The sequence below is a fragment of the Suncus etruscus genome, chromosome 10 (genome assembly GCF_024139225.1).
Source record: "Suncus etruscus isolate mSunEtr1 chromosome 10, mSunEtr1.pri.cur, whole genome shotgun sequence".
Taxonomy (NCBI): domain Eukaryota; kingdom Metazoa; phylum Chordata; class Mammalia; order Eulipotyphla; family Soricidae; genus Suncus; species Suncus etruscus.
This window is the reverse complement of record NC_064857.1, coordinates 12,816,149-12,839,398: the sequence shown is the minus strand read 5'-3', so window position 1 is coordinate 12,839,398 and position 23,250 is coordinate 12,816,149. Positions and strand designations below refer to the sequence as shown.

The 23,250-nt window shown below is 37.9% G+C and overlaps 1 protein-coding gene and 1 non-coding gene across 2 annotated transcripts in view; both read left to right on the top strand.

Moving 5' to 3' along the window:
* Nucleotides 1-23,250, top strand: part of LRRCC1 (leucine rich repeat and coiled-coil centrosomal protein 1) — a 40,614-nt gene that overhangs the window by 11,658 nt on the left and 5,706 nt on the right. Inside the window, exons 8-15 of the mRNA XM_049782016.1 lie at nt 3-150; nt 934-1,082; nt 3,677-3,881; nt 6,274-6,413; nt 13,924-14,125; nt 15,562-15,747; nt 17,046-17,220; nt 19,998-20,161. Coding sequence (XP_049637973.1) covers nt 3-150; nt 934-1,082; nt 3,677-3,881; nt 6,274-6,413; nt 13,924-14,125; nt 15,562-15,747; nt 17,046-17,220; nt 19,998-20,161 — 1,369 coding nt within the window. The remainder of the gene's footprint in view (nt 1-2; nt 151-933; nt 1,083-3,676; nt 3,882-6,273; nt 6,414-13,923; nt 14,126-15,561; nt 15,748-17,045; nt 17,221-19,997; nt 20,162-23,250) is intronic.
* Nucleotides 3,972-4,131, top strand: LOC126021300 (U1 spliceosomal RNA). Its single transcript, XR_007499861.1, has one exon. It is a non-coding gene; the product is annotated as a U1 spliceosomal RNA (small nuclear RNA).

Genomic DNA, 23,250 nt, shown 5'->3' with positions numbered 1-23,250 from the left:
AGTTGTCGTAGAATCAAGCAACCTATCTTAAAAGATTTATATGTAAGATCATCTTTAACAAGCACAAATTTATTACAAGAATCAGAAGACGAGCCAAATAAGGAGATAACTAAAGTAGAAAGAAATGAATCTGAAGGCAACACCTACCGGGTATGACTCAGGAGATTTAGAAAAAAATCATAGTTTTAAATACAAAGTTAGTGTCCAAAGATAATGATTGTTTTTATAAGCAAAAATATTATATGGAATTTATTGAATTAATTTGTTTTTTTAATTGAATCACAGTGAGATACAGTTACAAAGTTGTGACAGACACTATTCTCTCAGGTTGAGTTATTTTTACCTTCCCTGAATTTCAGATTTCATGTAGTATTTTGATAATTTAAAAGGAATGAGAATCAAATATTTATTTTATGTGAAATTAAGTGAAATAATTCATTATAGGTCATATCATTTAGCATATTACCAAATATGTCATTTTAGCATGACTCTCCTAAAATCCTTATAATTTGTATAGATGTCTTAATTTTTTAAACTTTATTCATTTATATTGATTGATTTATTGGTTTATATACCAGTGGTGCTCAGTGGTCACTCCTGGCTCTGCACTCAGAAATCGCCCCTGACAGGCTGGGGGACCATATGGGATACCAGGAATCAAATCAGGCCCTTTCTGGTTCAGCCGCATGCAAGGCAAATGCCCTCCCACTTTGCTATCTCTCCAGCCCTATTCTTAATGTTTTTTAATTGTTATTATTATTGGCACAGTTGTTTTATACCATGAACTGTTCTTCAGTGCTTTCATTAAATTGCTTAATTCTCACCATTGATTTTATAAATATATTCCAAATTATAAATGAGGCAGTGAGAGGTAAGGTAACTTTTCTAAGTTCACATAACATTATTGTTATTTTTTTTTTAAATTTTCTTCAGTCTTTGGTTGAACAACTAGATCAAGAGAGAGAAAAGAGATGGAAAGCTGAACAAACTGAAAAGAAACTTAGGGATTATATTGTTGAACTCCATAAGCATGTAAATGAAAAAAAAGGGATTCATAACCTGGCCCTACTTACCACCGACAGGTAAGTGTAAATGTCTATAAACCTAATAGCACAGAGAATACGCCAAGTTATAATTGAATTACTGTAATAACTAACAATAGTAAGATTAGAAACTGAAGATTTAGTGATGTATCAGCTTGTTATATCAGCAGAGTATTCAGGATTCATTTATTTGAGCTCATGCTGGAAGGTCAAGGAGGTAAATAACAAAAGTAGAGATTGCATCAAAGATTAGAAAATGTTTTTGTATAAGGGCAAGAATAGGCAGATTTTTTCTTTAAGTTCTATGGTTGCTATTTAGTCTATGCCACATATTCTCTACATCTGGCTTTGGTATCATATTTCACAGGTTTATTAATTATAATTTATGTTTCTGCTTTTTCATCTTATTTATTTGATTTAATTTTTTTACCTGATTGGGTCCTGGGAAAGTAGGTATGACATTCTGTATGTTCTTCATTCTAGAACTATCTTATTCCATTCCATATTTTGTCTTACAAAATATTCTTCTGGTCCATAAGAATAAATCAAAGATTTCTGAAATGACAATATCTTTTTTATCTATTTTCTTTAGTAGTTATTTCCCAAGTAATGCTTTTTCTTTAAAGGGCTGTAAGATTATTTTTCTCATAGAGTGTCTATTGTTTTCTCTTCAAACACCCGCATAAGGACTACATTTCTAAGCCTAGATTTGCCAATATCACACCCAATAATGCCAGATATATATATTGCCAGAGGGTTTTCTACCTAGGTTTTAAATTTCTAGCATGGAACTGAGTGATCTAACCTCAAATAAAAATAATAAATAAAAATAGAGGGGCTGGAGAGATAGCACAGCTGTAAGGTGTTTGCCTTGTAAGCAGTTGATCCAGGATGGATGGTGGTTCGAATCCCAGCATCCCATATGGTCCCCTGTGCCTGCCAAGAGTGATTTCTGAGCGCAGAGCCAGGAGTAACCCCTGAGCACCGCCCGGTGTGACCCCTCCAAAAAAAAAGTAGAAACTTACCCCTCTGATCTTTTGATCTTTTCCTAAGTTTCAACTCCCCTCTAAGTCAGCTTTTATGCATTTTGAAATTTTAGCACTCTTTTAAGTTGAAGTAATAAAAGGACACCTTGATTTGTTTGGTAGTTAATGTGAAACCCAGCTGTTATAGGCTTTCCCTGTCTTTCCATGTTTCCAAATAGGAAAAACTGAAACCAATCTGCAAGAATCAGTCCTGATATGTTCATATGCTTGATTTCAGTGATGTCACAGAATGATGCCACCCCATCCTCTGAATTGTTCATGTGTAGTAAACAATTCCTTTACTGGGGCTGGAGCAGTAGTACAGCCATAGGGCGTTTGCCTTGTATGTGGCTAAACTAGGACGGACCATGGTCCGATCCCCCAGCATCCCATATTTTCCTTGTATGTGGCTAAACTAGGACGGACCATGGTCCGATCCCCCAGCATCCCATATGGTCCCCCAAGCCAGGAGCAATGATTTCTGAGCACATAGCTAGGAGTAGCCCCTGAGTGTGTCCCAAAAATAAATAAACAATAAACAACAACAAATAAAAATCCCTTTACTTAGAGAGTTTGCAGTCAAAAAGGCTGTAACTAATCAAAAATTAGATAATAATTAGTGCTTGGGGGAAATACCAGGAAGTTGAAATCAGTATCCAGAAAGATATTTACTTTCTCACATAACTAAAATTGTATCCATATCTATTCCATCTGCTAGGTATCAGTGAGTTCCTTGAAGGACACACAGTATCTTACTCAATTCCTTTATCTTTTTGTTTTGTTTAGTTTGGTTTGGTTTGGGGGCCACACCCAGTGGCACTCAGGGCTTATTCCTGGCTCTGCACTTAGAAATTACTCCTAGCTTGGGGAACCATATGGGACACTGGGGGTCGAACTGTGGTTCATCCTAGGCTAATGTGTGCAAGGCAGATGCCTTCCTGTTTGTGCCACCTCTCCGGCCCCAGATTTCTTTATTTTTAACTTCTCAACTATCAGGATCTGAAACAAGTAAAATATCTGTAATGTTTTACTGTTGAATAGTAGATTTCACACAAGATTAAGTAAAGTTCATAGCAATGGGATTGATAGAATGTTGGGAGACACTGAGTTGGTGGCAGACACTCTGCGTGGGAAGAGTGGTGCTACAGTGTTTAAATTTATAAAAAGCCTGGGCCCGGAGAGAGAGCACAGTGGCGTTTGCCTTGCAAGCAGCCGATCTAGGACCAAAGGTGGTTGGTTCGAATCCCTAACCCTAACCCTAACCCTAACCCTAACCCAATGTCCCATATGGTCTCCCGTGCCTGCCAGGACCTATTTCTGAGCAGACAGCCAGGAGTAACCCCTGAGCACCGCCAGGTGTGACCCAAAAACCAAAATAAAAAAAAATTTTTTTTATAAAAAGCCTACCATTAATAGTACTTTAAATCATAGTACCTAAAATAAAATATAAAATTTTATTAATTTATATTAACTATTTTTTTCAGTACAATACTAGTTTGAGGGAAGAAGCATATTATAATTCTACTCTAACCTTTAATGCTGACTACAAGTTATATTCATTTTCTATGCATAATATACTTACCAAACCACATTTGATTTCTGCTTCAGGCTCAAGGAAATTATTTTTAAAGAGAGAAATTCTAAAGTACAGCTCGAAATTATGGTTCACAAACTTCAAAGTGAAATTAAAAAGCTAACTATCGAGTTACTTAAAGCAAGAAATCAACAAGATGATCATCTTGAACACTTAAGAACACTGGAAAAAGCTTTAGAGAAGATGGAAAGGCAAAGAGGCCAGCAGCAAGCTGCACAGGTATTTCTCTTTTAATCTAGCACATGAAGTAATATTCTGGCTTCTATCCAGAAGCAACTTATATAATATTAAAAAAAAAAAACATAAAAGAAACCTACCTGGCAGGAGAGATACCATGATCACGAAGGTGGTTTTCCCAGGATGACACTTACCCATTGTACTCTGGATGTGCTAACCCCTCCAATTTCCCCAAATGTGAGAACTTGACTCCATAGTTTTTGGTAGTGGGGAACTGTGTTCATGCTCCTTTGGGGAAACAAACAAAAAAAAAACATAAAAGATAGTTGACTACTCACCACTATTCATTGCAGCACTTAGTATACTAGCTCAGAGTTGAACTCAAACTAGATGTCTGACCAACAGACAAGTAGATCATGAAGATGTAGTACATATACACAATGGAATTCTCCATAGCTGTAAGGAATGATGCGATCATGCAATTTGCTTCAACATGAATGGAACTAGGAGATATTATGTTAAATGAAGTAAGAGAAGAAAAAGGATAAGTACAGAATGATCTCACTTATATGTGTGGTAGATAGAATAACTGCATGAAGAAATTCAATAGTTTAAATGAAAGTTGTCTCAAATACTCATGGCCCCAGAGTATATAGTAAGAAGAAAGAAAGAAATTGAGTGGAGGAGGAGAAATACAAATATGAAAGGATGGGGGCCAGGGACCATGTTGTCTCAGGTGCATTGGTGGTGTTAAAAAAAGAACAGACCTATATATATCCAAACCAAAGTCAACAACAATGAAATCATGAGACCCAAACTTCAACAGTCCTATTTTAAAATGGACCTGTTATGCTGACAGACAGGGAACAGGGGTGATGACATGGGATCACTCTGGGAAAATTGGTGCATTGAGGTCAACACTGGTGGTGAGATTGGCCTTGAAACATTGTATTGAAACCCAGCTATGAAGAACTTTGTAAATCACAATGGTTTCAATAAAAAAAATTTTTTTTTAAAGATTTAAAACTTGGGACCAGAGCAGTGGTGCAAGTGGTAGGGCTCTTGCCTTGCATGTGTCTGACCCAGGACAGACCTTGGTTCGATCCCCCGTGTCCCATATGGTCCCCCAAGACAGGAGTGATTTCTGAGCACATAGCTAGGAGTAACCCCTAATCATCAATGGGTGTGGCCCAAAAACCAAAAAAAAAATTTTAGACTATGTGCAAATGTCAATTTAACCTGTGGAATTACTTAGGATAAAAACAGCTAGTACTTATGAAACGATTATTTTAAGAGGCAGAAGTTTTTCAGATATTGTATTCTGAGAAAGCCAGATTCTAAGTTACTTCAGGTACATGAAGGTATTCTCATATTTGTGCTTCTTAAATGCACATTATCATAGATTACTTCTATAGATAAGCAAGTATTTATTCTAGTATTGGATGCTTCCAAAGTCTGTACTTTGTGGCTGTATTAATGGTAGAAACACTAATAAGCATTTTGAGGAGAGTTGGTATTTTGGGCCACGCTCAGTGGTGCTCGGGGGCTAGTCCTGGCTCTATTCAGGAATCATTCTTGGGCATTCTAGGGAACCATATGCATTACCAAACCAAGGATTTGATTGTAAATCAAATACTCCAAAATACTCAAATAATCAAATACTCCAAATACTTTTAAATCAATACTCCAACCCCTTCTAAAAAAATTTTTGTGATCAAATCATCTAATCAGAAAGGACTGATTAATAAAATGCATGAGGGTGGTAGTGGTCATTTCAAGCAAAACACTTCTCTAAGTGTAATCTTTGGGAGAGATACTAACTGGTTGGGCATATGTCTAGGCATGCACCAAATCAGGGTTTGATCTCCTTCGGAACAACTCACTTTTATCGCCTGGGGGGGGCCTCACTTTTATAGCCTGCTTGTGTCCTAGCACTGAAACACAAGTTTGACTGGCTAAGAATCCCTGGAAGAGTCCCCAAGCCCTCTGTGTACCATTTGGGAAGCCAAAATTTAAGCTAAAAAAATACTCTAGGGGCTGGAGAGTTAGTATAGTAGGCAGGATGCCTGCCTTGTATGCGTTCTACCTAGGTTCAGTTCTTGGTACTCCATGTGGTCCCCTGAACCTTGCCAAGAAGTACTCTGAGTGGCTGGAGCAGTGGAACAGCAGTAGGGCATTTGCCTTGCACGCAGCCGATCCAGGATGGATGGTGGTTCAAATCCTGTGCCTGCCAGGAGTGATTTCTGAGCACAGATCCAGGAGTAATCCCTGAGCGTCACTGGGTGTGGCCCAAAAACAAACGAACAAAATAAAAATTACCCTGAGAACACAGCCAGGAGTAAGCCATGAGCACAGCAGGGTGTGACATCAAAAGCTAAATAAATAAATAATCACATTAAAAATACTCTAGTTATGTTTGTTTATTTTTTCTTAGATGAGACTTATTCAGGAGGTGGAGCTCAAGGCTGCAGCTGCTGATAGAGAAATAAATTTACTTAGATCTTCGCTTCACCAAGAAAAAGACCAAGTGCAACAGCTTCATGATCTTATTGCCTTGAAGGAACAAGAACACAGGTAAATGGATGTTTTGTGAGAAAATTACTGACATTTAGAACTAGAAAGCTGGGGTCGAAGTGGTGGCGCAAGTGGTAGGGCATCTGCCTTGCCCAAGCTAGCCTAGGACAGACAGTGGTTCAATCCCTCGGTGTCCCATAAGGTCCCCCAAACCAGGAGCGATTTCTGAGCGCCTAGCTAGGAGTAACTCCTTAGCGTCACCAGGTGTGGCCCCAAAAACAAAACAAAAAGAAAAACTAGAAAGCTAAAAAGGGGGGAAGTGATAGCACAGCATAAGGCGTTTTTTTTTGCACACTCCCAACACAGGATGGAATCCAGTTCAAATCCCAGCATCTCATGTGGTCCCTCAAGCCTTCCAGGAGTGACTTCTGAGTGCAGAGCCAGGAGTAAATCCTGAGCACCAACTGGTGTGACCCAAAAACCAAAATATAAAACTAGAAAGCTGCATGATCCTCCCCTTGGCCCCATATTGAAAACAAAAAAATGACTGAGTAGTGGTAATATCTGACAGCTTATGGAAAATACATGTTTTTTGGTTTGGGGGGACGTTTATTTCTTTGTGTTTTGGGTCACACCCTGCAGTCCTCAGGAGATACTCCCTGCTCTGCACTTAGAAATCCCAGCAGGTTCAGGGGACCATATAGAATGCTGGGAATCAAACCCAGATCCATTCCAGGTAAGCCATGTGCAAGGCAAACAGCCTACCCCTGGGGGACTATATTTCTGGCCCCAGAAAATACATGTTTATATGTACATGTAAATCAGACTTAAAGCACAAACGAGTAGCTTAAAAATAAGTTCCTTTATTGCGGCATGGCTTCTTCTAATAAAGTTTATCCTGCATTTCTCAAACCAAAGATGATCATCAGTTTTAATTGACCCCGAAGTATTTATTTGTTAATCAGTATTCTATTTCTATGAAGTCTTTTCATAGGAATGAAGAAAGCCTTTTCTGTAAAACACCAGTGTAGTATAGAGACCCGCTTAGGCTTTGAAGAGAACACACAATTCAGACATCTGAAGGTGTAGCTTTAAATGGCATGCTTTTGGGTCGAAGAGATAGCACAGTGGTAAGGCATTTGCCTTGCATGCAGCTGACCCGGGATGAACCTGGTTCGATTTCCGGCATTCCATATAGTCCCCGAAACCAAACCAAAACAAAGACAAATTCCATATAGTCCCCCCGAGCTTGCCTAGAGCGATTTCTGATCACAGAGCCAGGAGTAACCCCTAAACATTGCCGGGTGTGGCCCAAAAACCGATCAATTAATAAATGAATAAATAAAGTTTATTTATTTATTTATCCTTTATATTAGGCTCTAGTTGCCTCCATAGGAAGTACTATATTTCTCCCTATGTTACTTTATCACTGAAAGTCTATGTATCCCAGTTAGACACTAGAACTATGGATCTTGCAGCCCTCAGTGGGGCTGTATGTCTTTTTAGAGCAGTTTCCCAGACTGACTTGGTCTTCTACTGAACCATTTCCAGAAGAAAATCTCCCAGCACCCTCTAGTTATCTGTCTTTAAATAAAAAGTGCATAAAAATTGCACGTTAGAGGGTTGGAGTGGTGGTGTAAGCAGTAGGGTGTTTACCTTGCACGCAGCTGACCCAGGATGGACAGCAGTTTGACCCCCAGTGTCCCATATGGTTCCCCAAGCCAGGAGCGATTTCTTCCCCCCCCCCCCAAAAAAAAAGAAATTTCACCTTGTGAAACTGCTCCCCCAGACTGTTCCAATACCAGTTCTTGGTGTGGGGACAGTGTTTCCCATTGTGGGGAATCCTGCTCTAGACCTTCCAGGTCCTCCATAAGTGCTAGCCCCCCCCCCCCAATCTGCCTGCACAATAACCTATGAATTAGAACTGAAATGTTAAGTACTATTAAAGATGTAAGTCATGCCATTAGGTTAATTTGTTCACACATTATTGACAATGTGAATATTGAAGAAAATGTCTTTAGTGTTGGAACTCAGATGCTGCAAGTAAGTGGGCTGAAGTGATTTCTAGGACTTTTAACTTGAAAATATATTGGCAAGAGCAGACACTTTCATGGAGAAGTGCCAGAGGGCAAGAAGCATATGCAAAATTATACTTCATCACTGATGATCAGGGAAATGCAAATCAAAATGACAGTGAGTTGTGGCCTCCCATTAGTGAGAATGACCCCTATGAAGCAAGTCAGAAAGGGATATGGAAGGTTATGAAGAAAAAGGAACCTTCATAGATTCTTTTGTTAAGGGGAATGTAAACTAGCCCAGAATGTAAAATATTTTCAGTGGGGAAACAGCAAAAATGTTTCTCACAAATTTAAATATAATGGCCATGGGGCCAGCGAGAGAGCACAGTAGATAAGGAGCTTGCCTTGCTGACAGCTAACCCAGGTCCCATGCCCGGCATCCAGTATGGTCCCCCAAAGCACCACTAAGAGTGAGTTCTCAATGTGGAGTGAGGTGAGCATTGCAGGATTGTCAAAAACAAAAAACAAAAAAAAAATGGCACAGAAATTTACTTCCTACATATCCCCCCAAAAAACACCAAAATTGTAATTTAAAAAGATATGTACATACTTAACTGATTGCAGTAGTGAAGATCTGGAGACAGCTGTATGCCCAAGGACAAATAATTGGATAGATTTTTCTCCCTCTCTCTGCCACTCTCTTTCCCTCCCCCATCACACACACATATACATATACTTGAACTCAACTATTGAAGAGTGAACTCCTACATTTTACTACATACAACATGGATGTAATTGGAAAACATCATGCTAAAATAAAAAGGTCAGGACAAAAAACCCGATGGTCTCACTTAAGTAGGATAAAAGAAACAAGGATGCAGAAAATCTCCAATGAAAGTGACCCTAGATTCTGCCCACAAAATTGAGGTTACCAAAGGAGGGGGAGGGGTATGGGCTAAAAGGAACCAATGGAATCTGGTGGCACTTTAGTGATGGACAGGCTGTGGTAACCTCATGCTCCTAAAGTGTATACATTCTTATAACTTACTTCCTTATAAAACAATACTACTTCATTTAAAATAAATTCAAAAAATGCTACTGTCAATGATGACAGCAATGTTTAAGAGCTAGAGTTGGGTGGGAAGGACTAAGGACACAGCTGGTGGGTGATACTCAGGACTTTACTCCAGACTGCTCAGGGATCACTCCAGGGGAGATTCAGAACCATGTGTGATGGTGGGGATTGAACCCCAACTAGCCACAGGTAAGACAAGCAGTTGAACTGCTGCCCTATCTGCAGCCCTAAACATTAGGATTTTTTTTAACCTATTTGTTTAGGTTTCAGTATTTTCACTTTCTAGAAATCTGCTACATTTTTGTCACTCAACTATTTTCATTTTATTGTCAATTTGTCCTTGTACCTGCTTTAAAGTGCTATGTAAGCAACTTTTTAGTTTTAAATTCAGATAGCAACACATAAAAATGCTTCTATGCTAGAACGAAATGCATTGCCAAGTCCAAATAGATTGGGTAGGAGCGAAAAGATAATATGAGATTGGTCTTTGATGGGTGCAGTGAAGCATATACAATTATAGAAGTTTGAGAACTGTAATCTCAAACTTTTATAATATTATCAAACTGGTAGACATTAAAATTTTTTTTCATAGAAAAAGGAATTTTTTTTTTCAAAGAAAAAGGAAAGATGACAGACTACTAGAGAGATAATACAGGTGAAAAGACACTTAGATAATACAGGTGGTAAGACACTTAACCTATGCACAGTGGACCCCAATTTGATCCCCTGCACTGCACAGGGCTCTGTGCTGAAGGAACAATCACTTCTGGTGATGCTTAAGAAGATCATTTGGGTACTATGATAGAAATAAGCCCTGAGTATTGCCAGATGTGGCCTAAACACAAAACAGGAAATAAAAAGAGAGAGGGGAGGGGTAGGAAGGAAATAAAAGAATGTAAAATATTTCAAGCTTTGCAGGTCTGTGAGTGATAGTCTGTGATCCTATTCTAAGAGTTGTCTATTACTGAAATTGTTATTGTTTGTATTTATTAATTATTTTATATTTTATTGTATTTTTATTATTTATTAACTATTTATTGATTTATATGTCTATCTATTATTGCTCTACCAGTTAAATTGTAGATTTCCATGGAAGATTTCTGTGCTTTCCCAATCCTGTTTTATTTTTGTCCTTATGTAAGTTAAATTTTGATGCACTAAAGGAAATGATCTCCGTATATGGGCAGGATAACTGTGAGAGATGAGTTATTAAATTCAAGAAATCTAGAATTTCATTTAGTTTCCTATATAAGCAGATCTTTTAACTTCCTAGTGTAGTTGAAAGAAACCAAATTGGGAAACAAAAGGTTTTGTATTTATCTAAGAAAACTGAGGCACCTTAAAGAATTCATATTTGGATTAAAAGGAACTCATCCTCCGAAAATATTAGTGAAAATGTATTTTTATCTTTTTTTAAATTTTTTATTTTTAATTATGAGAACAATGATGCAAAGAGGATAAGGTAAAGTTACAGTGAAATGACAATCTCTCATAAACAGAGTTCTCAGAAGAAATCCCCTTGCTGACACCTAAATATTGAACTTACAGTCAAAGAACATTAAGAAAAATAAGGCAAAACCCATGTCCAATTACTTTGTCCATAAGTCTCCAGATTGTAGTACATTATAACATTTCTTAGCAGTACACAAAGCAATCTAAAGCCATGAGTTTATGTGACTCCTTAAACATTGAAGGCATAGTATTTTTTTATATTTTCATGCACATGCATATTAGTTTAAGTTAACATCAAAAGTTTAAGGGTTTTTTTTTAAGGGTTAGTCAAAAGAGCACAGTAAAAATGGTGTTAGAGTGGCAAATATTGTTTGCATAGGCCCATCAAAATATGGGGGACATGGAAAGGAAAAGCCTTGGTCTAAATACAAGGAGACCCTACTCCCTGAAGTTTCCTGGCATAAGACCAACTCTAGGTTACAGGCAAACTAGTTTATTCAATCCAAGTCATTGTCTGTAGTGCCAATACAGTTTTATTTTTCACGCAGTCTTTATTGTTGGCATCAGGTTTCTGTATTAAAGATCCTGGAATCTGCATATCCTACATTGAAGTCAGGCTGGTGTGGAGAATCTTCTAGTTTCACTTCACAATTAAGGGGCAATACAGAAAGCCCTGTCCAGTAAGCAGGTCATTGTTGTTGTTAAGTCTTCTCAGTGTTAAGGGAAGTCTATTTTGAGTAGGTCGATGTCAGAGCAGCGGTAGGATCTTCCCTGGTAGAGGATTGCCTCTAGGTGATGTTATAGACAACCTTGGATGTTTCGTAGATGTCTTCCCTAGATCAGGGGTGAATGGAGAATGCCCATTCTTCTGAGGCCTGTGCCAGGTCTTTATGTCAATGTTCTGGGTGTAAGGTCCCATTGCACTACAAGATTTGTGTGTTCCCATCTCTATTAGATAAATTATTTGTATGTATAGTATTTTCCCGTTTTAGTGTGCCTATGCAAACAAGAAATAAAGCCACGTGGCGTTATCAGAGTATATGGGGGCATAAGAATATGTCCAGCAATACCCATGACTTAGTTCAAACATAAGCATTAAACTGAGGGACTCTTTCACCAAATTCCTTATTGAACAGTTCACAAAGAGAAGAAAAGTTAAAAAACAAACAAACGGGGGGAGGGGGGGATTGTCACTGTGTAAGAAAATATTCAGCAAAAGTTATAGTCGTCAAAGAAAACACACATAAAATGTTGAAAAGACATACTTGTCCTTTTTATGCCTTTTGGATTAGTTGGGTGGGTGTTAACTCCAGGGCACCACTTTGGTCTGTGACTTAGGACTCTACAGTACTTAAGTTAAAAAGGGTAATACAGTACTTAAGTTAAAAAGGGTAAATGTGGAGTAATGATGATAGGGGGTAAGAAAGTTAAAGAGAAAAATGATGTTTTGTAGGGGTGTGCGAAAGGACAGAGCACAAAATGGACATTCTGCATACATAAAAACATAATTCAATGATAGTGAGTACTATTAATATATCTTGTGCTAGCCCCCATGCGGTTTTGAAAATATAGACTGGGGCCCCAGAGAGATAGCACAGTGCTGTTTGCCTTGCAAGCAGCCGATCCAGGACCCAAGGTGGTTGGTTCGAATCCTGGTGTCCCATATGGTCCCCAGTGCCTGCCAGGAGCTATTTCTGAGCAGACAGCCAGGAGTAACCCCTTAGCACCGCCGAGTGTGGCCCAAAAACCAAAAAAAAGAAAAAAAAGAAAAAGAAAGAAAATATAGACTGGTAAGAGATTACCAACCCCATGCTGCTAGAGACTCCTGGCTCCCAGGAAGGAAAGAGATCCTTCAAGAAGCTGGGAGGCCGGAAGTTCAGAGCCCCACCCAGACCCTCCCTAAGGAGCCGAATGGGGAATGAGGGAAAGCCTAGGGTACCTTCAAGCTCCCCAAGGGACCCACCTCGATGGCTTGCCCAGGCATGTGGCCTGGGGAAGCCCTGGAGATCTGGAGCAAGGCGGTAGAGGGGTGCTGGGGTCACCCAAGTCCCACACTCCCCCTAGGCCTGGTTAAGAAAGCCTCCGGTATGTATGACAGGCCTGCTGAATCCCATGCTGCTAGAGACTCCCAGCTCCCAGGAAGGAAAGAGATCCTTCAAGAAGCTCAATATTAGTGAAAATGTTTTGACACTTTATTCATTTATTGACCAAACATCAATGCCAGTAGAATTCAATTTAGTATATATCAAAGACTGAGCAAAGTAGAAGATAAAATGGAATAGCACATTATACCTAAATAATATTAGAAATTATAAAATGATTCTGAACTATCAGTGCATTAAGATTTGGTATGACCCTCATATTCTTATCACCACTTAGTTTACACTAAGATAAAACCCTAATTTCTTAAATTTCTGTCCTTTGCCTTGTTTTCGTGTTTAAAAGTGAGGAATTCTTCCTCACAACAAGTATCATAATATTTTTTCATTTTAAAATTGATTGGTTGGTTTTTTGGACCACATTCAGCGGCTCTGAATTTTAGTAATATTGCTTTTTTTCATTTTGCTTTTGACTTACACCAGCGCTGCTCAGAAGTTACTCCTTGATCTGCACTCAGAAATCGTCCCTGGCAGGCTGGGGATCGAAATAGGTCCCTCCCAGGTTGGATGCATGCAAGGCAAATACCCTACCACTGTGCTATCTCTCTGGCCCCAGAACAATCTTTTACTTAAGAATATTTTTTTTGTTTTGTTTTGTTTTGTTTGGTTGGTTGGTTTTTGGTTTTTGGGCCACACTCAGCAGCGCTCAGGCATTACTCCTGGCTCTATGCGATTGCTCCTGGCAGTCTTGGGGACCATATGGGAGGGCTGAATTTGAACCACCATCCTTCTGCATGCAAGGCAAACACCTTACCTCCATGCTATCTCTCCGGCCCCTACTTAAGAATATTTTAAAATTATTTCTAAACATTTTCATTTTTTCTTTTCAAATGAACGGTATCTTGTGATTTTGTTTTTTATTCCAGGAAAGAGCTTGAAACAAGACAGCTTTACAGTGATGTTGAATTTCAGGAAGCTGTCGCTAAAGAAGTAGCCAAAGAAGAGAGAAAGCACGAGCAAGATATAAAAAACTATGAAGAAAAAATTGAAACATTAAATCAACAGTATTTGGATTTAGAAAATGAATTCCGTATTGCTTTAACTGTGGAGGCCAAAAGATTTAAAGATGTAAGACTTAACACCTAACTACTGAAATGAACCAAGCAAGCTGTGTTTGGATGGAGTTTCTTACAAGTCTAGCTCTTTCATGTTAAGATATATAATCTTAAACAAATTACTAAAATTCAGGGGTCGAAATGATAGCACAGTGGGTTGTGCATTTGTCTGGCACACAACCATGCCAGGTTCCATCTTTGGCATCCCAAATGGTCACCCAAGCCTACCAGGAGTAATTTCTGAGCACGGGTAAAAGTAGCTCCTGAGGAGCGCTGGGTATGACTCAAAAAATAAAACAAAACGAAATGAATAATAGGGCTTTTATTTTTCACATAAATATTGGTTCTTTGCTCTTGAATGAGCTAAAACAGCCATAAATGGTGAAGTAAAGAGAACACTATTGTAGGAACTGAGAAGTCTAGATAAATAAAGGTTGAGGAATGTATGTATAGATAGTTAAGATCTGTCCAAGGGTCTCCATTTTCAGCATTATCAAAACTATAATCTAACTTTGTCTCCCTGGTTTTATCTCCTACTTTATTCTCTGCCATTTCTCCCTAAACAGACTTACATTTTTATATAGTTTTCTTTAAATACCTCATCCTGTTAGGTTTTCTTTATTTTGGAAGGGAGGGATCCAAGCCCTTCTATCATCTGATGTAATCTTTAGTTTAATACATTTCTTGTTATATTGTTAGACCCTATCCATTCAAATATTAACTTTACAGACTCAGAGATTTAAGTTTGTATTATTCATTGATACATTCTGGAACCTGCAACAGTATTTAACATGTAGGTCCCTCAGGGAATATTTGTTATTTATGAGTACTGATTTATATCTGATACAACTCCTTGGGTGTCTGTGGGAACATATATAACTTCCATGAATCTGTTCTATCACCTGGTAATGAGTACATGTAAACTATATTATTTGAGAGATTTGGGAGCTTCCCAAATTGCTCAGGAGAACTGGGACCCCTCTGGCAGTTCTTGACCAACTGAGTTAATGCAAAGGCCCAAGGATGCTGGGAATTTCCCAGGCCACCCAGCAATCCTGGGAAGGCCAGTGCTGTACCCAGAGGTGTTCAGGGAACCATGTAGTGCCAAGAATGGAACTCAGGTCCTGCTCATGCTTGGCATGCACCCTAACCACAGGGATCCCTCCCTCTCTGTGTAAACTGTACTTTGTTCCAATTATAAAAATAAAATAAATAAGGGGCTGGAGCACAGGGCCAACCCGGGTTCAATTTCCAGTATCCTGTATGGTTCCCCAAGCCTGCCAGGAGTGATTTCTGAGTGCAGAGCCAGAAGTAACCCCTGAGCATCCCGGATGTGGCCCCCCAAAACCCCCCAAAGTAAAAAATTTAAAAAATGAAAAGCTATTTTTACTTCACAAAAATTTTATATATTTGATGAACTGCTATTTAGAATATTATTTTGAATTATAGGTTAAAGATGGCTTTGAAAACATTGCAACAGAATTAGCAAAGAGCAAGAATGCTCTTATTTGGGCCCAGCAAAAAGAAAATGAGTCTTCCTCTTTAATTAAAGATCTGACTTGTATGGTGAAAGAACAAAAAATAAAACTAGGAGAAGTTTCCAAATTGAAACAGGAAACAACCACAAATTTGCAGGTAAAATGTTCACTTATTTCCTTTTACATTTTTATTTTTTCTTAAACGTATTGTGATGATTTTAGGAAATACACAATTATGAAATTTTAAGTGTAAATTATGTAATTGATATATATAAGAATTATATATACATAAATACTTATATATAAGAGTAATACAGGAGATTAAGCCATAATTGCACAGACTTACTAAAATGGTACTAAAGTAAAATAGAATAATTCTGTTAATTTTATTCTAAAAACAGATTAATGATGGTTTTCAAATCAATTTTTTGTTGTCTCTTTTTCTTTTAAACATTAGACTATTTTATCAAAGAGAATTTGCCCTCTGAAGCTGAGGTGATATTACAGTATACATAAGGTGCTTGCCTTACATGTGGCTGTCCTGGGTTTGATGGCCAACTTCCTGAATGGTCCCCCCAAGTACTGCCAGGAGTGATTCCTGAGTGCAGAGCCAGGACTAAGTCCTAAGTATTGCCAGATGTGACCCAAAAGCAAAAGCAAAAACACTTTGCACTCAGAAAGTGATCTTTTAGACTATTTGGTAGGAAACTTTTTGAGTGTTAGTGTTTAGTTGTTTCAGATATTAAAACTATATTCTGTGCTAAAGATTTTTTTTTATGGCTGATACTTGTTTTCAATTAATAAAATTAAAATTTTTTCTCCCTCATTAAGGTAGTCATGATAGTTGCTAGTCTAGTTATTTCCCTAACTGCGCACTCTTGTGGTGAGCTTCATATTGTGAGCCGGCCCTTCTGGCTCTCATCTCTTTTGTCTCTGGGCATTATTACAATAATGTCCTTAATTTTTCTTAAAACCCATAGATGAGTGAGACTATTCTGTGTCTCTCTCCCTCTGACTTATTTCACTCAGCATAATAGATTCCATGTCCATCACATTTAGGAAAATCTCAGGACTTCATCTCTCCTGATGGCTGCATAATATTCCATTGTGTATATGTACCACAGTGTGAGAGAAGTAAAATGCCTGTGTCGAATACAGGCAGGGGATGGGAAGGAAGGGGGGCGGCATTGGTGGTGGGAATGTTGCACTGGTGAAGGGGGGTGTTCTGTTTATAACTGAAACCCAATTGCAATCATTGTTGTAGTCATGGTGCTTAAATAATTTCATATTAAAATTTTTTAATTAAATTAAGATCTTTGAGATTGTATAATTTAGTATTACTTTATGTTTACTTAAATAAGGGTTTTTTTCTTATTTGCAAAATAGAAACTAATGATATGCTTTATATAAAATTATATTGTTTTCCCCTGCCTCGACGATGTTGGTATAATACAGAATCAAATCAACACCCTTGAAATTTTGATTGAAGATGACAAGCAGAAGAGTATTCAAATAGAAGTTCTCAAACAAGAAAAAGCCCAGCTTATTTCAGAACTGGCAGCGAAGGAGTCACTAATTTATGGTTTAAGGACAGAAAGAAAAGTATGGGGACACGAGCTGGCACTTCAGGGTAAAGTTCTCAGATTTTCTTAAGGGAAATGGTCCTTCTAAGTCAACAAACCTGGCATTAACTCTGCCTATACACGCTAATAAAGGTGACACTATACACAGAGATTTGTCAAACAGGAATGAAGTGACTCAAGAAATGAGAAGATGGGGGCCAGAGAGATAGCACAGTGGGAGGCATTTGCCTTGTATGCAGCTGACACAGGAGGAACCCGGTTCAATTCCCTGCACCCATATGGTCTCCCAGCCTACCAGGGGCAATTTCTGAGTGCAGAGTCAGGAGTAACTCCTGAGCACTGCTGGGTGTGGCTCAACAACCAATCAATCAATAAATAAAGTTTATATAAAAGAAATGAGAAGGAAATGGCGTATTACACCAATTATGAAGTTACTTTGGTTACTCTTTTTTTGTTGTTGTTTTTTAGGCCATACCCAGCGATGCTCAGGGGTTACTCCTGGGTGTGTGCTCAGAAATCTCCCCTGGCTTGGGGGAACCATATGGGATGCCAGGGGATGGAACCTTGGTCTGTCCTAAGTTAGCATGTGCAAGGCAAACGCCCTACCGCTTGCACCAACGCTCTGGCCTGACTTTAGTTATTCCTCACTGACTTTATTATGCAGTTTTTGGTGGTGGTGGTTTTCTTCTCAATACAATTTAATTTTCTAAGTTATTATACTTTTACAACTGAATAAACTATTAAATAAGCCATTCTAAGATGTGAGAGCAATAGCACAGCTGATAGTGTGTTTTTCTTGTACACAGCCAACCTAATTTCAATCCCTGGCATCCGATATGTCCCCTGAGCCTGCTAAATGTAATTTCTGAGTTTAAACACAGGAGTAACCCCTGAGTACCACCGGGTGTGGCCCCAAAACAAACATATAAAATAAAATTCATTCTGAGCCAAAGTAATGCTTTCAGGGTTTGGGTGAATATTTTACCTGTGGGAAACCTAGTTTCCATCCCTTGCTGGTGTCACTTATGCACTATTGAGTGTGGACTCAAAACAAAGCCAGAAGTAGCCCCAAAACACTTCAGATATCTTCCAAAAGCCAGAAGAACAGAAAAAAAATGTTTTCTTGGCGATTTTTGATTATGAAACATTTTTACATTATGAAACATCCATTTTTTTCTTGAAATGTTAGTATCCCATTGTGTATGGAAAAATGTGGACTGGTGTATGAATCGAATTCACTTTAAATTTGGTTAAACATTTAGTCTCATTCTCTTCTTCTCACTATTAATAATAATGGCACTGTCTATGGCATTCCTAGACATCTTACACATTAAAAGGTGCTGTTAGCCTTAGTTCTGTTTGGCAGGGAGGACAGCCATCCATGCTCAGGGCTTATTCCTGGCTCTGTGTTCAGTGTTCACTCCTGTAGAGACTTGAGGGGCTATATCTGGTCCCAGGGATCGAACCTCATTTGGCCACAAGCAAGGAAATCACTGTGTCCTGTGTACTATCTCTCTGGCCCTTGTTCCTTGTACAGATGTACAAAAGACCTTTGCGTTTTTTCCTTCCCCTTTCCTCTTCAAATTTTGCTAGTATACCTTTTCATTTTTATTCAGTGTTTCTCTTTATTTACTATTATTATTTATTTACTACTACTTTTTACTGTTCTTTTTATTTACTACTGTACTATGTATTTTATTTAAACTGATATTCTGTAGATTACAATTAAATAATGCATTCTCTTGCACACCATTTAACACCATTTTTATCACTAGCTTTTTTATACACATCTCTCTCCTAAGGACCACAATCTCTCCCTTTCAACCCCTCAGTTGTATCAGTTAGTTTTCCTGTTTTGTTGCCTTTGGATCTTGGTTGCAACCTTGCTTTGTATCTTTAAGTTCTACACAAGAGAGAACATTCTAGATTTGTCCTTCCCTTCTGACTGGCTTTATCCAGCATGATATCCTCTAGTTCCATCCAATGTTGCTGCAAATTTCATAATTTTGTTTTTAGAGCTAGCTGCACAATATTTCCTTGTCTGTATATATACCATAACTTTTTGATTCATTTATCTATGGTTGGGTATTTGAGTTGTTTCCATATCTTGGTTTTAATACTAAGTGTAGAGATAAGCATGGGTGTACATAGAACCTTTCAAATTTGTACTTGTATGTGTCATGAAATATAATATATAATTAAATATTATGTATTTAATATATAATAAATTTTGTGTTTTTTCGGGCCACACCCATTTGATGCTCAGGGGTTACTCCTGGCTAAGCGCTCAGATATTGGCCCTGGCTTGGGGGGACCATATGGGATGCCAGGGGATCGAACCACGGTCCTTTCTTGGCTAGTGCTTGCAAGCCAGACACCTTACCTCTAGCGCCATCTCACCAGCCCCAGGAATATATAATAATTTAACAATCATTATTTAATTATTATAATAAAATTATAATAATCATATTAACATTTAATTATCAAGTATTTATCATTAAAATTTATAATATAATAGTAGTGTGATAATATTATTATAATGATAGGGCTGGAGATATAGCACAGTGGTAGGGTATTTGCCTTGCAAACAGCTGACCCAGGACGGACCTTGGTTCAATCTGCAACATCCCATATGGTCCCCTGAGCCAGGAGCGATTTCTGAGCACAGAACCATGAATAACCCCTGAGCATCACCGTGTGTGGACCAAAACCCCCAAAAAAGAAATTTAGTATAATAATAAAATTATAAGTATATAATAATATAATATATAAGTCCCAGGTCTTGTTTCGCATTTATTACCATTGATGTTTGATTTTTTCAAAGGATCTTCTCTAGCCCAAAACCGTGGGAAGTTAGAAGCTCAGATTGAAAATTTATGTAGAGAGAATGATGCTCTGAGGAAGGCAAGTGAACGTGATAATGATACATTAAAAATCAAATGCAAAATCATAGAAGATCAAACGGAAACCATCCGGAAATTAAAAGAGGTAAATATGACATTTTAGAAAAAATAATATAGCCAGTTCAAAGATATTCTAATAAATAGAATTCTTATTTCCAAAGAAAATGTTTTTACCCTTCTAAGGATGGCCTGTCTTTACAGAAAATGCTGACACTTGTCTCAGAGTATTTTGTATGAAAATTCGCCAAGGAAGTGTTCTGAAAAGTACCTTTTTTTTTTTTTTTTTTTTTGGTTTTTCGGGCCACACCCTTTTGATGCTCAGGGGTTTCTCCTGAGCTAAACGCTCAAAATCGCACTGGCTTGGGGGGACCATATGGGACGCCAGGGGATCAAACCAAAGCCCTTCCTTGGCTAGCGCTTGTAAGGCTGACACCTTACCTCTAGCGCCACCTCGCCGGCCCCTGAAAAGTATCTTAAGCATTGAATCAAATTTGAAAATAAAAACAATTTTTATAGTCTCTTAAAGAACAAAAATAGCATAACATTATTGCTAAAAAACATAGGTGGACTATTCAGTCATAAAATTGGGAATTTCTTGCTTAAGGTAATTATAGCAATATAAATTTTTTCTTACTTAAATAACTGTCTTAACAATTTGGTTTCTTGAAATTCAGAAAATAATGTTTTATCACAACTTGCTCACTTCCACTGTAGAGATTGGGGATGGATATACAGTAGAGAATGGGGGTGTTTGCCTTCCATATGTTCTACCCAAACTCAAACCGTTGAATCTCATATGCACCCCAACCCAACACCACTGGTATAAACCTAATGCAGAACCCAGAATAACCCCTGAACACTTCTTGGCATAGCCCTTTAAAAACAAAGAAACAAAACATAGCTCAAAATTTGTTTCAGCATACTTAGAATTTCAGGTACATCTGCCTTGGCCAAACTGCTCTGAAAATTCTCTAAAATAGTTAGCAGTTAACCTGTCTTCTTTTAAAAATTTGAGGCCAATGCAATTTATAGCAGGGAGGGCTTCTTGCCTTCGATGTGGCTCTCCTGGGTTCAACTCTGGTATTCCTATGGTCCGCACAGCATAGCCAAGAGTAATTCCTGGGCTCAGAGCTGGAGTAACCCCTAAACATTGCCGGGTGTGGCATAGAAACCAGAAGAGCATATGATACTATCAATACAGCATAGTGTTTTTTGTAGGTTTTGGGTGGGTTTTTTTTTGGGGGGGGTGGATCACACCCTGTGACGCTCAGAGTACTCCTGGCTCTGCACTCAGAAATTGCTCCTGGCTTGGGGGTACATATGGGATGTCTGGGATCAGAGGTCCATCCTAGGTCAGCCGAATACAAGGCAAATGTCCTACCGCTGCACCACCTCCTCGGCCCCTGGGTTGTTTTATTTTGTTTGGGGGCCACATTTGGCGATGCTCAGGGCTTATTCTTGGCAGTACTGAAGGAATGATAGGAAATGCTGAGGACCAAACATGGGTTACACACAGCTACTTTTCCAATAGGATTATGCTTTCTTATTTATCTCTGAGCACAGATTTGGAAGGAAATGTAATGAATGACATTACATTTGGTAGAGTCAAAAAAAAAATCACCTGACAAAGTCAAGTGACTTTTTAACTTTTCATTTTAGATTTCGATTTATAACAGAGTTTTCAGATTTCATCCCAGCATTAAAAATGAATATTTATTTAAGTAGATTTTATCAGCCTCACAAGATGCTTACTTGTGTTGTTTCCCACTATGCATAACATGTGGAAATAGGCATAATGTCTTATAGCTAATACTTTAATAGGAGTAATAATAATAATAAACTTATTGATATATTAATATTTATATATAATTAATATATAGTGATATTATTATATACATAATAATTAATAATAAAGTAATGGCTAATACTTTAAGAGGAGTAATAACCAATCTGCAAAATTTTAAGTTTAATATTTTCAAATCTATTTCTGCTTGTGTACTATGTATTTGTACATTTTATATATATACACACATATATATACATACACATTTACATATTGTTTGCTCCTAGTACATTACCTTTTGTTTTTCTCTCTATCTATTTACTTTGTATGTTTTAATTTTACACGTATCAAAGACGGTGATCTGCAACTTTATTATTTTCCACTAGTAAGATTTCATAAGAATCTTTTATAGGTCTTGTAAATTCCTGATAATTTACAAGGAAATATCAGGCCCTCTCTTTGGTACTTTAGAACCCTGGGAAGAAAATAAACATTCATTACGTATATAAATATTGGTCAAAACTTGGAGACTACCTGACATCTTTGCTGGGAATTTTTAGACTTAAAATCTTTTTGTTTTGTTTTTGTTTTTTTTTGGGGGGGGGGTTTGGGTTTTTTTTTTGTGCCACACTCAGTGACACTCAGGGTTACTCTTGGCTATGCGCTCAGAAATTGCTCCTAGCTCAGGGGACCATATGGGACGCTGGGGATCAAACCGAGGTCTGTCCTGGGTCAGCTGTGTGCAATGCAAATACCCTACCACTGAACTATCGCTCTGACCCCAGACTTAAAATCTTTATCATTTGGAATTTCAGCTACATTCTTTATAATGATTATAAATCCATATTTAAGTTAGCCTTATCCAGTATTTGTTGGCTTTCATTTCCCAGACAAGTTGGGGTGAGGGAAACAGGGTTTAAACAAGACCCAATTCCATCTTTCTCGCTTACAGAGACTTGTGTCAGTAATTGGTATGTAGCAGGTTCTATACATCCAGACATGTCTGGATGTTCCTGGAGGCATAAGCAAAAATATTCGTTGGAGTAAATAACACACGTGAGTCCTAATTTTTGCAAATACTTAACAGTACCTAGGTGGTTTTTATCTTTTATGGTAATATATGGTTTTGTAAACATAGGCTGACTCATAGTGCAAAAGAGATAATAAAAAGAAAGCTATTTTTATGTGACATGCACTCTTCCCAATACAGAAAACATTTGCTTAGCAAAATTGAAATATCAATTTACTTTTTGCCATTCAGAGGCAGCAAACACCTGTGTGCTCTATTCCTATCAAGTTACTTCAGATTTCCTTTTTTTGCCATAGAAAAAGAAATAGATTTTATTCAAGTGTCAAACTATGTTAAATTTTTTTTCTTTTGTGCTCTTTCA